Genomic DNA, 17,836 nt, shown 5'->3' with positions numbered 1-17,836 from the left:
GAGAGACAATCCACAGAGGTCCTCAAGATGTCATTCACAAAGCTAAGGCATGGCATTGACTTTTTGAAGAGTCCATGGTAGTTGTCCTTCATATGTTCCACATTCCAAATTTGTCTGATTATTTCCTTATATAATGCCATTTTACACTTAATTATACTTGATGTAATTACTGATATATTTCTTTTCTTTTTCCTGTTTTTTTGGAGATGGCACTTTCTCTCTCTCTTTTTTTGGGGGGGTAGATTTATTAAGTATTGTCCCCCTCCACTCCTTTGAAATTAACACCTCACTTACCTTCTTTTAAGGTTTACCCTAGGAATTAGAATACCTAAGTTGTATGCTTACCTTACCAAAGTCTAAAGTAATCAATACCCATGCCTGTTTTCTACTCAATTACAATGACCTTAGAATATTTTAACTTCACTTGTCCTCTCCTAACTTACAATGTGTTATCACTGTGTTTTTCTTTCAGGTCTGTATTTTGAACCCTGTGGCTCTCTTTATAATTGTATTTTATAGTTATTACTTGTTTGCATTCACCCACTAATTTACCTTTTTTTTTACTCCATTACTTTTGGTATTATAGACCTCCCATTTCAATTTCATTTCCTATCATATGAAGGGAGAGGATATTCAAAAATTTTGAATTTTGTTTTTTGTAGTCCTGCTGAGGACCTACTGTCTCAGTTTTTATTTGTCTAAAAATGTCTGTATTTTCACCTTCCTCTTGAAAGGTATTTTTACTGGGTAAAAAATACAAATTGACAGTTTTCTCTCAGCATATTAAATAAGATGCCATTCTACTCTTCTGGCTTCCATTGTACTTCTCAAAACTAATCTATAAATGATTGTCACTCCTTTGAAGGTAGTTTCCCTTGTCTTTCTTGATACTTTTAAAGCCTTGTCTTTGTTTTTATGTTCTGAAGTTACACTAATTTGTACCTAATTGGGGGATTGATTTTTCTTCCATTGGATCTTTTGGACTTCTTGAATTACAGATATTTTTAATTATTTCTTGAAAACCCTGCCATTATCTCTAATTTTTGTTTCTGCTTCATTCTTTATTTCACCTCTCCTTCTGTAAACTGAATTACCTATATGCTCTCCTTTCTCACTTTGCTTCCATGCTTCTTAACTATTATTTCACATTTTCCGTTTTATCTTTATAATACATTATAGACAGTTTTTTAACTTTGTCATGTTTTAAACTTTACTGTCACTCAGCTGTATGCAGTCTGCTGTGAATCCCATCTACTGAGTTTGCTTTCATTTCCACTTTTAATTCTCATATCTGTTTGTTTGTTTGTTTGTTTACTGTATGGGCCTGAGATCTAAATTCATTGTTTTCTATACTTGTCCTAGCACCATATGTTGAACAATCCATTATTTTCACATTTATTGAACATGCCAGCTTTTATCATGTAATGTGTGTGTGTTTCTGGTTTTTCTGTTATGGTACATTGAGCTGCCTGTTTTTTAAACACCATACTGTTTTAATTATTGTAGCTTCATGATGTGTTTTACGTGATAACAAGAAATATTCCATACTTTTTATTATTTTCTCCCTAAAAATTTTAAAACATTACTATAGTTGCATCATTTTCTTGCTTTAACAGTGTTCTGTGACTTTGCAGAATTAGTTTTTCCAGTTTTCGAAAAGATTTCCTTTCTTTGGCCTTATCTCTTATTATACTTTTTTTCACATGGATTTAAGAAGTCCTTAGACTGGGGTTCTTAATATTTATTTTATCTGGCTCTTTGCCCACAAAAATTTTGTGTTTTGATTTTAGTACTTAGCATGGACATATTTCCTCTAGATATCCTTCTGTCCATTCTTCAAAATTTGAAGGCCATTTATTTACCTTCTCTACAAAACTGTTAATGAACACTCCCAGACTCAAAGGAATCCTCTTTGTTAACGTAGATAGCAATTATTAACTATATCACTCATTTTTACTTGGTAAATCCTACTGAATCATAGACTGTAAAACCTGGAAGCTTCCTAAAGAGATTAATCGTCCATCTGTCATTTTACCAAAGAGAAGATTGAAGCCTAGGGTATGGGAATGACTTGTTTATAGTTTCCTAGTTATTCAATTGCTGAGGTAAACTCAGTATGTATTTCTTGTATTTTAGAGCTCATTCTGTTACCAATGTCTCCTCTGTCATTATTCCATTGTATAAATNCTATTCCTTGAAGGCAGCACTCATGTCTACAGGTTTTTTGGTACAACTCATAGCCCTAATGTTGTGTTTTGTGTTTATTGGGAACCTAATTAATATTAATGGTTGTTTATAAAAAACATATTGCTCCATTAACCAAATGTCAGATTGGGGCTATTTCCTTGTGGGCATCACTGTTATAACTGTATGAAAAGTGGCATCTAGTGGTCAATTTGTGTATTACAATTGCCTTAGAAAACGAAAAGCAAACAAAACAAAACAAAACAAAAACCCAGTGTACCAGTGTCATAACGTAAGTGAAATAAATAGAATATAAATTAAATTTTAAAATTGAATTCAAATAAATATTAAGTGTTTTAAGTAGTGACCTCTCTAAGGCATAGCTGTATAAAATTACCTTCAAATTGACATGCACATATATTCAAAGTTATATTGTTTGTTTACAAAGTATATTAGGAGTTGGAGGATATTGTTGGATACTTAGAAGCCAAAAATACTATAAGTAAAATTCACATAGTATCTTCTCCACATTAACAAAATCATTCTCAGGAACTTAATTTTTGTTTTTAAAAGAAAGATGAAAATGGAATGTTATATTATCTTTTACTTGTAATACCAGAAAATTAGGCACCAATATTTACATTTAAAGTGTAGACAGGGGCACCTGGGTGTCTCAGTCAGTTAAGCATCCGACTTCAGCTCAGGTCATGACCTCTTGGTCCATGGGTTCGAGCCCTACATTGGGCTCTGTGCTGACAGCTCAACATCTGGATCCTGCTTTGAATTCTGTGTTTCCCCTCTCTCTACCCCTTCCCCACTCATGCTCTATCTCTCTCCATCTCTCAAAAATGAATACACAGGGGCGCCTGGGTGGCTCAGTTGGTTGAGTGTCCGACTTCGGCTCAGGTCATGATCTCGTGGTTAGTGAGTTCAAGCCCCTCATCGGGCTCTGTGCTGACAGATAGCTCAGAGCCTGGAGCCTCTCTTCGGATTCTGTGTCTCCCTCTCTCTCTGACCCTCCTCCGCTTGCGCTGTCTCTCTATCTCAAAAATAAATTTTAAAAAAATGAATAAACATTTAAACTTTTTAAAAAAATAAAGTATAGACATACATTCCAAAGTCAAATGTTAATTAATTTAGATGTACAGCCATTTTGGATTATCACTATCCTTTATCTTTCATTAATGCATGTAACTGATTATTTATAATATGCACAATCTAATTCAGTGAGTATGACCATTGACAGTTCTTGTCTTGTGAATTGGTATCTTCTAAAATTTGTAAGTTTATACTTTGGAATCTACAATTCATGTTTGCACAAAACAATATTATGCATCTTAAATTAACCTTTGTTCCTGACATACATTGTAATGTAATGTATAGAATTATCTTTTCCATTAGAAAGCAGTGATGTATGGTCTTTGCATCTCTACCTACACCTAACATGACATAGTGGCTGGCATATAATAGGTGATCAATAAGTATTTGTTGAATTAGTTTTATATGTTGGAAAGAGCTGTGTCTTATTCATCTTTATTGCCCAACAGGTTTTCTGGCCTCTAATTATGCTCAATTCATGTTTGATGAGTAAGTTTGTATAAGTCCATTTCACTTGTAATGTAGTTGATGTATAATAATGAAACCAGTGTATAACCTAATCAACTATTTATGACGAATAATAACTGCATACCACCCTTTCGATTATAAATGTCAGGATCATCTGTTACTGGAACAGCAACTTGCAGTATGAATGAGAGAGTATCCCCAACATAAAACCATTGTTGTTTGCTCTTATCAGGAAGAGGAGTTCCAGCATTTGGCTGGCTTCTAGTTGCTGCTGAATGGGTTAGGAGTTATGACTAGAAGGATGAAGTCAGTAATTTGATAAGGATTGGGGAAAGTATTCTGGCAGTGGTTGGAGTAAAGGAATACAGGGAATGTTGGGAAGGAGGCTTAGGTACTTTTAAGTCACAGTTTTCCAAGGCTGGGCATTGATACACATTATTTGGCATTTACATCACATAAAAGTTTCTCTTATTTAACGAAAAATATACCACCTTATTGTCCATAAATGGTGAACTATCTACATATGTTAAACTAATTACTGTTTGTTTTCTAAGCAGTTCAGCCCTATGCCAGAGTATATAGATCTAGATGGCAGAAGTCATCTATCTTCTTCTCTTATGGGCTCCTACTTTATTTTATTTTTTAAGATTTTTACTAGTTTTAAGTAATCTCTGCACCCAATGTGGGGCTCAAACTCACAACCTTGAGATCAAGGCTCCACTGACTATTCCACTGACTGAGTTAGCCAAGTGCCCTCTTAATGGGTCCTTATTTTGGAGGAGGATTTTTTCTGGCTTCAAGATCTCAATTCTTGTTGTTGTTTTTTTTAATTTTTAATGTTTTTTTATTTATTTTTGAGAGACAGAGAGAGACAGCGCGAGCAGGGGAGGGTCAGAGAGAGAGGGAGACAGAATTCAAAAACAGGCTACAGGCTCTGAACTAGCTGTCAGCACAGAGCCCGATGCGAGGCTCAAACTCACCAACCATGAGATCATGACCTGAGCTGAAGTTGGACGCTTAACCAACTGAGCCGCCCAGGCTCCCCTCAAGATCTCAATTCTTTATATGAGTGAAGGAATTAATTAGTTGTGGCTCTTTAAAGGATCTAGGCTGTGGGAACATTTATGGTAAAACTTGTTGGAATCATTATAGACTGAGCTACTAGCAATGAAAGAGTGGGAGCAAAGAAAAAAGTTGGTGAAGGATAGCATTACATATTTTATGCTCCGTGATTGCTCATGAGTGCAGAGAATCAAACAAGTTCAACTGTCAGATATCTTTGGCTAGTCACCAAGGTCATTGCTAATATAAATTGAAAGGTCATTTCTTGCATGTGATGTTAGGAGGAAAAAAAAAGCATTCCTAAGAGCTTGGACAAGTGGCAAATAAAATTACAGGGAAATTGTTTTAATTCCTTTTTAATTTTTACATCTTTTTAAAAGGATATTTTTCACTTTAAAATGATAAAAATTACATCTGCTCATTGTGAAAGATCAAATGGAAATGTGTACCATAAAAGGTGAAAGCTTCCCCAGAGGTATTTGGTATATATCCATTCAGATATTTTTCTGGAATTTGTTTTATAAGTTTGGATTGTTGAATTTAGTTGAGGGGTATATCAGAGGCTGATTTTAAGGTTCATATTTAATAATCTTTCTCCCTCTTCTTCTTCCTTATAGGCTTGCTATGGGTGTTCTCCAGGATCAAAATGTGACTGTAGTGGTATAAAAGGAGAAAAGGTAAGATTTGAGATGTGCCTTTGAAAACTTAGTAAACTACTGTTTTAATATGTTTTTTTTTTTAAATCAGGGCTTCTACTTCAGCATCTAAGTAAATAAAATTAATTCTGCCATACTGCTTATTTTGGATAGCTGTAAGGATTAGACTATATCTCAGGAGTTAGCAAACAATTTCTTTTCTTTTTAAAAAAAATTTTTTCTATTTATTACTGAGACGGAGAGAAACAGAGCATGTGTAGGGAGGGGCAGAGAGAGAGGGACACACAGAATCTGAAGCAGGCTCCAGACTCTGAGCTGTGAGCACAGAGCCTGACACAGGGCTTGAACCCACAAACCAGGAGATCATGACCTGAGCCAAAGTCAGACGTTTAACTGACTGAGCCACCCAGGCGCCCCAGCAAACATTTTCTGTAAAAGACCATATAGGAAATATTTTAAGTTTTGTGGGCCACATAATATCTCTGTCACACAATTTTCAACATTTTAAAAAATAGTCCTTTAAGATTATAAACAAATTTCTTAGCTCTTGGACTATACAAAATAGACTTCTTACTGCATTTGGTCTGAGAGCTGTAGTCTACCAACCTATCTGTGATCAATCTTGTTAAAATCACTGACATAATAGGCAAAAGAAGAGAAAAACACTTAAGAAGGAAACTAATATTTATCAGGCTACTCATCTGTGTTGGGTATCATGCTAGGCAATTTCATATATTTTTATCTAGTTTGTATAAGTTAATGATTAGTGAATCTCTGTTTTTATCTCACTTTTCCTATAGCAGCACCCCTATTGTATACATACGATAATTACAAAGTAAGTATTGGTGAGGATTAAGTAGCATAAACCTATCTACTCTGAATCAGTGACTAACAGTGAAATTAGAAAATTAACAAGTGATAGAGAATTGTGCTAAGAGAAATGGGTTCATACTCTAGTCTCCACTGTCTGGGACTCAATAAATATTTTTGAATAAATAAGTGAATATTACTAATTATATATGAAAAATTTTAGGATACTAAAATTTAAGAGCATATTCCATTTAGGGATATAGAATGTCTACTAGCACATTAAAGATGTTTAAAAGTCCTGATGTAAAGAAACCTAGTTGCAATGATATATTTTCAAGCTCCATTTGACCACTTCTTTCTAACAGAACATCTATTAATAATAATTGAATTGTGTTAATCTAGAACACCTATTTAAGTGACATTAGTTTGAGGGAAGTAGTTTTTTTTTTAATTTTTTTAAATGTTTATTTATTTTTTGAGAGAGAGACAGAGTGCAAGCAGAGGAGGGACAGAGAGAGGGAGACAACAGAATCTGAAGAAGGTTCCAGGCTCTGAGGTATCAGCACAGAGCCTGATGCAAGGCTTGATCTCAGGAGCTCTGAGGTCATGACCTGAGCTGAAGATGGACACTTAACTGACTAAGCCACCCAGGTGCCCCGGCAGTAGTTTTATAGTAAGGGTGCTTTCTGAGGTGATAAAAAGACCAAAAGAGATTCATTTCTGATATTGGCACAGTGACTTTTATCAGACTAACTCTTCTTAAAATAAGAAGTAAGTACTCTGCACAAAAATATCACCTACTTAATGGTCATAGGGTGACCCAAAACAGGAGAAAGGTAGAGATGATTCTACAGTTGAAAGAAAGGGAGTACACTGAGCAAGTTTGCACTTATGTGGCTTTTCTCCTGAGAGCACCCTTCAGTCTGCATGGGAAAGGATGGCTAGAATCCAGACAAAAAGCCACAGTCTTATTGTATTGAGAAGTTGAGGACAGAGGTGAGGATGCCAGAATGACTGGAAAGTGATGGCAGATATCCTGCAATAGAGGGAGCCACAAAGAATAGAGCCCCAAAATATCCTTGTAAACTCCACCTGAATTCTTGATTGTATAGGGGAGGATTCATACAATCCACGAAAAGGAACAGCTGGAAGGCTGCAATAACTGAACATAGATTTAACTGCTGTCCCCCGAAGGGAAGAAAAAGTTTTAAGTTTTAGTTCACCTGAGTTTACTATTTCCTAAAACAAAAGTTCAATACCCTTCACAGGAAGATAAAAGAATCTAGGATGTCTACAATATACAATGTCTAATGTGCTATTAAAACTTACAGGCATCAGGGGCGCCTGGGTGGCTCATTGGTTAAGTGTCTGACTTCGGCTCAGGTTATGATCTTGTGGTTTTTGAGTTTGAGCCCCGCATCGGGCTCTGTGCTAACAGCTCAGAGCCTGGAGCCTGCTTCAAATTCGGTGTCTCCCTCTCTCTCTGCCCCTCCCTGCTCATGCTTTATCTCTCTCTTGTTTATTATAATGTTATACCATTATAATGTTATAATAAATAAACATTAAAAATTAAAAAAAAAACTTATAGGCATGANCATAGTCAAGAAGAAAACTCATGAATGAAAACTAACTCTGAAATGGCACAGATATTAGAATTTGTAGATAAAGATTTAAAGCAGATAGGATAAATATATTTGTTGATTTTAAGGGAAATGTGCTCCTAGGAGTGAATAAATAGAGAATCAGAACAGAGCACTGGAAACTAAAAAAGAGAAGAAAATCTAGATTTGAAAAGCAAAATATAAGAAAGAACAATTCACCAGATTGGCTTATCACAGCAGAATGACGACAACAGAAGAAAGAAATCAGTGAACTTAGAGATGAATCAGAAGAAAGATGCAACCTGAAGAACAAAGAGAAAGAATAGGGCCTCAGTGACCTCTGGGACAATATCAAATGGTTTAATGTAAATGTAAATGGGGTCCCCTAACAACAGGTGAGATAAAACATGGGAGAAAAAGGAATAAAAATCAATAGGACAGTGGTAAGGGCAAGAATTTCTCTCATTTGGTGAAAAATATAAATTTACAGATATAAGAAGTTCAGCACACCACAAGCAGAATAAGAACAAAGAAAACTATACCTAGACACATCAAAATGAATCTACTGAAACCCAGATTAAAAGATTAAAAGAAAAATCTTGAACGAAGCTAGAGAAAAAAATACACATTACATGCAACAGCACTATGATAGGAATGATGACAGACTTCTCATCAGAGAGAATGGATACTGTACAACAATGTAAAAGGATCATTAGAGAGTTTGAAAAATCTGGAAACACAATTGTTATATACAATGAAAATACACATAAAAATAAAGGGAAACAAAGAAACAAAAACCAGATTCTTAAATATAGAGAATGAAGTGATGGTTGCCAGAGAGGAGAATGAGGGAGGGATGGGTTAAATAGGTGGAGGGGATTAAGATGTACAAATTTCCACTTATAAAATAAACAAGTCATGGAGATGAATAGTGCAGCATAGGGAACATAGTCAACAATATCACAATAATGTTGTATGGTGACAGACAAGAGACTACACTTAGGGTGAACATTGAGTAATGCTGAGAATTGTGGGATGGAATTAAAGTAGGACTTAGTGGGAAGGAATTTTAAATACCAATGTTAGAAAAGAAGAAAGATTTAAAATCTGTGATCTAAGTTTTCCACTTAAGAGGCCCGAAAGGGACAAGTAAATCAAATTAAAAATTTTTAATATAATAAACAGAGATGTACCAATCATTTTACTTTAATAAGTAGCAAATCATGGCCAGTTACATTTCACTTCTACCCCATCCCCTTCCCCAAAACACACATTAGATTATTTTGAAAGTAATCCTAGATTTTATCCATAAATATCTCATTGTATATCTCTAATATATAAGGAGTTTTAAAACCATAACCAAAAATACCATTATTACACTTAAAGAATTAACATTTTCTTAATCTTACCAAATATATAGTCACTACTAAAAATTTCCTTGATGGGGGATCCTGTCTGGCTCAGTTAGTAGAACCTGCAACTCTTAATCTTGGGCTTGTGAGTTCAAGCCCCATGTTTGATAAATTGTATTTCATCAAAATTAAGAACTTACTTTTTCTGAAGACATTGTTGAGGGAATGAAAAGACAATCCACAGTCTAGGAAAAAAATCTTTGCAAATCACATATCTCCTAAAAAGACTTCTATCCAAAATATATAAAGATATTTCAAAACTCAATAATCCCAAAACATCCCAAAATAAAATTAAATTAGAAACAAAGCAGCAAAATTTTTAAGGTACTTCACAAAATAAGATATGTATATGGCAAATAAAAAATGAAAAGTTACTCAAAACGTTTAATTAGGGAAATGCATAATAAAACCATAAGATACCACGATAAACCTACTGGAATGTCTAGTTTATTAAAATATATCCATACTAAGTATTGGTTAGGATGTGGAACAACTGGAACTGTTACAGATTTTGTTTTCTTTATATTCAAGTTAGTTAACATACAGTGTAGTCTTGGCCTCAGGAGTAGAACCCAGTGATTCATCTCTTATATATGACACCCAGTGCTCATCCCAAAAGTGCCCTCCTTGATGCCCATCACCCATTTAATCCATTCCACTACCCACCTCCCAACAAGCAACCCTCAGTTTGTTCTCTGCATTTAAGAATCTCTTACGGTTTGCCTCCCTCTCAGTTTTTATCTTATTTTTCCTTTCCTTCCCTTATGTTCATCTGTTGTGTTTCTCAGATTCCACATATGAGTGAAATCATATATTTGTCTTTCTCTGACTGACATATTTTGCTTAGCATAATACACTCTAGTTCCATCCATGTTGTTGCAAATAGAAAGATTGCTGATGCAAATACAAAATGATGCAAACACTTGGGAAAAAAGTTTGACAGTTTCATTAAAAGGTAAGCATAAACTTACCAGATGACCGTCCTTTCCTAGGCATTTAAAGATGAGAAGTGAAAGCATATGTCCATACAAAACTTGTACCTGAGTTCATGGTAGTTTTATTTGTAATAATCAGAAACAGGAAACTCAATTGCTATTAACAGGTGGATGAATCAACAAATTGGAATATATTTATACAATGGAATACTACTCAGCAATAAAAAGGAATGAACCAAAACATGTCTGAATCTCAAAATAATTATGCTGAATGAAAAGTTAGGCAAAAGAGTACATTCTGTATAATTCCATGTATATAAAACTCTAGTAAATGAAAATTAATTTATAATGACGAAAAGAAATCAGTGATCACCTGGGGTGAGGGATGAGTAGAGGCATGAGGAAAATATTATGAAAGAGAACGTGGAAATTGTTTTATATTTATGATGTTCACCTCAATATTGTTTTTTTTTTAATTTTTAAAATTTTTTTGAGTTTGTTTTCAGAGAGAGAGAGAGCAGGGGAGGGGCAGGTAGAGAGGGAGAGAGAGAGAATCCCAAGCAGTCTCCGAGCTGTTAGCATAGAGCCTGATGCAGGGCTCAAACCCCTGAACCTGTGAGATCATGACCTGAGGTGAAATCAAGAGTCAGATTAACTGACTGAGCCACTCAGGCACCCCAAGTTCAAAATTGTTTTTAATTAAAGATTTAACTTTTTTTAAGAGCAGCTTTAGGTTCACAGTAAAATTGAAAGAAAGATACAGAGATTTTGCCTATACCTCTGGCCCCACACATGCATACATGCATAGCTTCCCTAACGAGAGTGGTACATTTGTTGCAACTGATGAACCTACATTTGATACATCATTATCACCCAAAGTTCACAGTTTACCTTAGAGTTCACCCTTGGTGTTGTACATTCCGTGGATTTGGGCAAATGTATAATGACATGTATCCGTTATTATATTATCATATGAATATATTCACTGCCTTAAAAATCTTTTGTGCTCCATCTATTCAACTTCACCACCCCCACCTCTGGCAACCACTGGTCTCTTTACTGTCTCCATTATTTTGTCTTTTCCACAATATCATATATTTAGAATCATACAGTGTGCAGCCTTTTCATATTGGCTTTTCTCACTCAGTAATATGCATTACAGTTCCTCCATGTCTTTTCATAGCCAAATAGTTTTCTTTTTAGTGCTGAATGGTAGTCCATTGCCTGCTTGTGCCAGTTTCTTTATCTGTTCATATGCAGAAGGACATCTTGGTACTTCCAAGTTTTGGCAATGATGAATAAAGCTGCTCTTAAGCATACATGTGGAATTTTTTGTGTGTGGATGTAAGTTTTAATATTTGGAAAAATACCAAGAAACATTGCTGAATCATATGAGTATGTTTAGTTTTGTAATAAACTGCCAAACTGTCTTCCAAAGTGGCTGTATCACTTTGCTTTCTCACCAGCAATGAACGAGAGTTCCTGTTGCTCCACATCTTTGCCAGCCTTTGGTGTTGTCAGGGTTTTAGATTTTAGCCATTCTAATGGGTGTGTGATGGTATGTAATTTGTTTTAGTTTGCATTTCCCTGATGCCACATTACATGGAACATATTTTCATATGCCTACTTGCCATCTGTATATCTTCTTTGAAGAGGTATCTGTTAAAGTCTTTGGCCCATTTTGAAATCAGGTTGTTTTCTTATTGTTGAATTGTTATAGTTGCTTGTATATTTCAGATAATTTTTATTTATCAGATGTGTCTTTTGCAAAATTTTCTCCCTGTCTGTGGCTTGTCTTCTCATTCTCTTAATATTGTCTTTCACGGAGCAGAAGTTTTTAATGTTAATGAAGTCTAGCTTATCAGTTATTTCTTTCATGGACAATGTGTTTGTTGTATGTAAAAAATGATCACCACATCCAGGGCATCTAGATTTTCTCTCCTATGTTATAATTTTGCATTTTGGTCTATAATCCATTTTGAGTTGATTTTTATGAAGAGTTTGAGGTCTCTGTCTAGATTTCTTTTTACATATATATGTCTAGTTGTTTGGGCAACATTTGTTGAAAACACAAGGAAATTTTTGTGCGAGATGGATATGTTTATTATTTTGATTGTCAACTATGTGAAAAAATTCAAATTGTATACTTGAAATATGTGCAATTTATTGTATATTAATTGTACCTCAGTAAATCTGCTTTTAAAAAGTAAGATTAACCCAGAAATAATAAAACATGTCAATTCTGGCAAAGAAATGTGTCCAAGTGCACACTGCTAAAAACAAAACTTACTAGACTCCTGATGACAGCAAGAAATTAACCAGCTGACAACCTAAAATTCGTGTCACATAGATTGTAACTATGTTTATTGTGGTGAACATAAATTAATGTATATAATTGTCAAATCACTGTTGTACACCTGAAACTAGTATAACATTGTATGTCAAGTATACTTCAATAAAAATTATAAAGTAATATAAATTCCATGTCACACTGACACATTTTCTAAACAAGGTGTTCGTTCTCCTCTACCAGTGACATCAGTACTTACTGGTAGCTTGTTAGAAATGCAGGTTCCTAGGTTCCATAGCAGACTTACTCAGTCTAATTCTTGGGGGTAAGACCAGGTAATCTGTGTTTTAACAAGTTGTCTAAGTGGTTTCGATACAAGCTACAATTTAATCTGACCTACATGATCTCCATTTTACATTTCTTAAAGATGTATATTCTTGTTCTCCTAATTATATTACATCAAATGCTTCTTTTTACTATATAATTATAAAAACACAATAGAAATTACTCAAAAAGTGGGGCGCTTGGGTGGCTTAGTCGGTTAAGCGTCCGACTTTCGCTTAGGTCGTGATCTCGCGGTTCGTGGGTTCGAGCCCCACGTCGGGCTCTGTGCTGACTGCCAGCTCAGAGCCTGGAGCCTATTTCAGAGTCTGTGTCTCCCTCTCTCTCTGACCCTCCCCTGCTCACGCTGTCTCTCTCTCTCTCTCCTAGAAAGAAATAAAAAAAATATATAAAAAAAAGAAATTACACAAAAAGAATACAAAACTGTAATTGCAATTTTTAGTTAATCATCATTTTCATTTTTTCATTAATGGTATGGCCTTTCCCATATGTTTATATAGTTTTACATTTTTGCAATATCATAATCCAAAAATAATTTAAATCTTAATGGTCGTTATAGCAGTTTATTTCCACATTTTTTGGTCTATCCTCAGAAATTCAGTACTTTTCCTGTTAATTTTGTATCTTTCTTGAGAAAGTATTCTTTATTTTCTTAGTTTATTGTCAAGTTGGTTTCCATTTAACAATCAGTGCTCATCCCAACAAGTGTGCTCCACCATGCCCATCACCCCCCTTCCCCTCTCCCCTACCCTCATCAGCCCTCAGTTCTCAGATTTCAAGAGTATCTCATGGTTTGTCTCCCTGCCTCTCCCCAACTATTTTTCCCCTTCTCCTCCCCTATGGTCCTTTTTTAAGTTGCTCCTAATCCACCTATATGTGCAAACATATGGTAGCTGTCCTTCTCTGCCTCACTTATTTCACTCAGNGACACTTAGGCTCTTTCCATGTTTTGGCTATTATTGAGAGTGCTGCTGTGAACATTGGGGTACCTGTGCCCCTATGCATCAGCACTCCTATATCCCTTGGGTAAATTAATGGCAGAGGTATTGGTGGGCCATACAGGAGTTCTATTGTTAATTTTTTGAGGAACCTCTACACTGTTTTCCAGAGGGGCTGCACAAGTTNATCTTCTTGATCCTTTCGTCAGTTGATGGACACTTAGGCTCTTTCCATGATTGGCTATTGTTGAAAGTGCTGCTGTGAACATTTNTTCTGTCTAGTTGATCTATCCATTGCTGTAAGTGGAGTATTAAAGTCCTCTGCTATTAGCACACTCTTATCCCTAAGATTGTTTCTGTTTGTGATTGTTTTATGTATCTGGGTGCTTCTGTATTCGGTGTGTAAACATTTATAATTGTTAGCTTTTCCTGATGGATAGACCCTATAATTATTATATAATGCCCCTCTTGATCCCTTGGTAACTGGGATCAAGAAGGGCATTATATAATAAGTAACTGCCTTTACTTTAAAGTCCAGCTTGTCTAAGTATAGCTACTCTAGCTTTCTTTTGATTTCCAGGAGCATGATAGATATTTCTCCATCCCCTTACTTTCAATCTGAAGGTATCCTCAGGTTTAAAATGAGTCTCTTGTAGGCAGCAAGTAGATGGATTTTGGGTTTTTTTATCCATTCTGCTACGCTATGTCTTTTGATTGGAGCACTTAGTTCATTTACATTCATTGCTATTGAAAAATATGGGTTTAGAGTCATTGTATTCTTCATAGAATTCATGCTTGTGGTGGTGTCTCTGGTACCTTGCGTTCCTTGCAACATTTCCCTCATAGAGTCCCCCTCAGGATTTCTTGTAGGGCTGGTTTAGTGGTGACAAATTCTTTCAATTTTTGTTTATTTGGGAAGACTTTTATCTCTCCTTCTAATCTGAATGACAGGCTTGCTGGATAGAGGATTCTTGGCTGCATAATCTTTCTGTTCATCACATTGAAGATTTCCTGCCATTCCTTTCTGGCCTGCCACGTTTCAGTAGATAGGTCTGTAACTACTCTGATAGTTGTCCCTTTGTATGTTAGGGCCCTTTTATCCCGAGCCACTTTCAGAATTCTCTCTTTGTCCTTATAATTTGCCAATTTCACTATGATATGTCATGCAGAAGATAGATTCAAGTTACATCTGAGGGAAGTTCACTGTGTCTTTTGGATTACAATGTCTGTTTCCTTCCCCAGATTGGGGAAGTTCTCAGCTATAATTTGTTCAAGTAGACCTTCAGCACCTTTCCCTGTCTCTTCCTCTTCTTGAATTCCTATGATACGGATATTGTTCTGTTTGATTGTATCGCACAGTTCTCGAACTCTCATTTCCTGCTCCTGGATCAGTTTATCTCTTTTTCTCGGCTTCCTCTTTTTCTATAATTGTGTCTTCTAATTCACCTATACTTCTCTCTGCCTCTTCAGTCCGTGCATTGGACGCCTCTATTTTATTATGCATCTCATTTATAGCATTTTTTAATTCATCACAACTACTTTTAAGCTCCATAGTCTTTGTAGCAATAGCTCCTCTGATGTCTTCCTTGCCTTTTTAAAGCCCAGCTATTAATTTTATGACTTTTGTTCTAAATTCATGTTCAATTATGTTTCTTATATCTGTTTTGAGCAGTTCTTTAGCTGTCATTTCTTCCTGGAATTTCTTTAGAGGAGAATTCTTTTGTTTCATCATTTTGGCTAGCTTTCTGTTTCTTGTTAGTTTTAAAAGTTTGTTATGTGCTATGCACCTGGGAGGATTGCTATATTAATTAAGGCTCATTGACTGTCCAGGGCCTGTCCGTTTAGGAATTGTTCTTTGAATGGTGTCTCTTGGTCTCTCTGTTGAGACTTTGGTTATTTTATTTCCCTACGCATAGTGGTATTTGGGACTCTCCACCATGTGTACTTTGGCTTGTTTCTTGAGGTAGCCCTGGAAAAGAAAACAGACAGACAAACCACAGGGAGCAAAGGAACACAAACACACAGACAAATCCAACAAACAAACAAACTGAAAGGGAAAAGGAAACAGAAAAATAGATGGATAAAAAAGAGAAAAAAAAAAAGAAAAGGAAAGAAAAAAATAAAAAAACCCAAAAGACAACGGACAGTCTAAAAGCATAAAACCAGAATTCCCAGCTACAAATAAAGAGCAGGGTGTATGCAGTGCTGATGGAAGAGCATATACAAAGACAGAAATGACAGGGCAGGGAGAAAGCGAAATTGGTCAGTGACCAGGCAGAGAGGAAGAGGCTTAATTCAGAGACAGAAAGAGGACAGTATGGTAGGAAGCGAGGAGAAAGAAGCAAAGATAATGTTACTTAGAGAAACTATATAGTCTGATTACTCTAGAGAGAGAGGGAGATAGAAAGATAGCGGTAGAGGTATAGAATATAGATCTAGAGAATGGATTAAATGTGATTGTTTAAGCAAACCAATGACCAGAGTGCTTAGTCCAGCAGAGGGGAGGGATATGAATGAGACAAGGGAAAATATATAGAAAGAATTGATCTNGGCGTAGGCGGGTCTTAGCCTTCACTGCGTCCCTGGGGCCACTCCCTGAGGTCCTGTCTTTGTGGCTGTGGGGAAACAAATGGAGACGTCCTAGTCCCCTCTGGAACCAAGCGTTGGAACTCACTCTTCTGGATCCGATCTCCCTGTGCCTCAGGCGTCGCCGAGGTGGGTTGTGCTCTATGTCCCAAGCCACACCTCATTTGCAGATCTTAGTCTATGCGCCCCATTGATATCACCGGAAATATAAACCTGCAGGCTAGGTCCTTCCCTGTCAGGACCGAGCTAGGAGAGCAGTGGAGCGGTTTCAAGCCAGACCACTTCCCTGTCAGGGATTGGGCCAAGAGAGCAGCAGAGCAGTTTCTTCTGGCGTCACCTGGGACCGGGGCACCCAGCCCAAAGTCAGCACTACAGTTGGAAACAGGATCACTCTTCTTTCCAAGTCGAGGGTTTTCTCTTCTCCAAGGACAGTTCTATGAGCAGTTTCAGCTGCTCTTTCTCTTCCCCTCCAGTCTCCGTGGCTCCCCACAAAGGGGGTTCCCTCCCCTCCCTCTGGGTCTCTGGGTCCTGGCCCGTTTTTATCTTCCCCAGTTCACACTCATGCACCTATGAGGTTGTTTTCTCAGTGGACTCTGTCTCTTTTCCTCCCAAACTCTTGTGGTTCAGTGTCCTGTGGCTTCAGACTTTCTCCATTTGAGAGATGGGGGCGGGTGAAATGTACGGAGCTCCCTACTTCTCTGCCATCTTGCCTCTCCTCTGCAGGAAGCTTTCTACCTTTAAATGGCTGGAGATGGTTCTTAAAATTCATTTTGCCACTGTCCAGTAGGTGCTCTTCTACCTTCCTTGGTATAATATTGCTCAGTCAGCTAGATGGGGCCACAGCATTATTTGACAATAGTATGAGGAGATTTCAGGATATATAATTTTTTGGTATATGGTGTTATTAATACAAACACAATTAAACTTTTTAGCTCTCTCTACTTTGTATTTCTGGTTTATTCCTCTCTTATCTATAGCTCAAATAGCAGTTTTGCTTTTGAGAAAATATAGCTTTCATCAAATATTATCCTCAAGTTTTGGCAAAGAGATGCTCTAAATACCAGCGGAGATCTCAAAATGTAGCTATGTTTTCCACTTATGGAAATCTACTTGAAAGTTTTTTTCCTTCTAGCTTCCTTTCTGACTTGCGCTTGCAATCAGAGTTCTACTACCAACTCTGCCAGAAATGGGCTACGTAATGATTTGAAACAATCTAGCTCTAAAAATTTGAACCTTTTATTTTTCCCCTTTTGCTTTATTTCCTTCAAAATAATTGATGAGGTTGATTAATACTAAATTGTTATAATTATATGACTAATTAAAATAACAAAGAGTAGTGCCTCGGTGTCAGAGTTGGTTAATCTGACTCTTGTTTTCAGTTCAGGTCATGATCTCCTGGTTTATAAGTTCGAACTTATTTTATTTTTATTATAAGATGATTTAACTTTATAATT

General features: G+C 36.2%; 1 protein-coding gene across 1 annotated transcript in view; it reads left to right on the top strand.

The window, feature by feature from the left end:
* Window positions 1-17,836, top strand: part of COL4A5 (collagen type IV alpha 5 chain) — a 227,462-nt gene that overhangs the window by 85,591 nt on the left and 124,035 nt on the right. The window contains exon 2 of the mRNA XM_077773807.1: window positions 5,430-5,489. Within this exon, the coding sequence (XP_077629933.1) occupies window positions 5,430-5,489 (60 nt within the window). The remainder of the gene's footprint in view (window positions 1-5,429; window positions 5,490-17,836) is intronic.

The sequence above is a fragment of the Crocuta crocuta genome, unplaced genomic scaffold (genome assembly GCF_008692635.1).
Source record: "Crocuta crocuta isolate KB4526 unplaced genomic scaffold, BGI_CrCroc_1.0 scaffold737, whole genome shotgun sequence".
Classification (NCBI taxonomy): Eukaryota; Metazoa; Chordata; class Mammalia; order Carnivora; family Hyaenidae; genus Crocuta; species Crocuta crocuta.
This window is presented reverse-complemented; position numbering and strand designations above follow the sequence as displayed.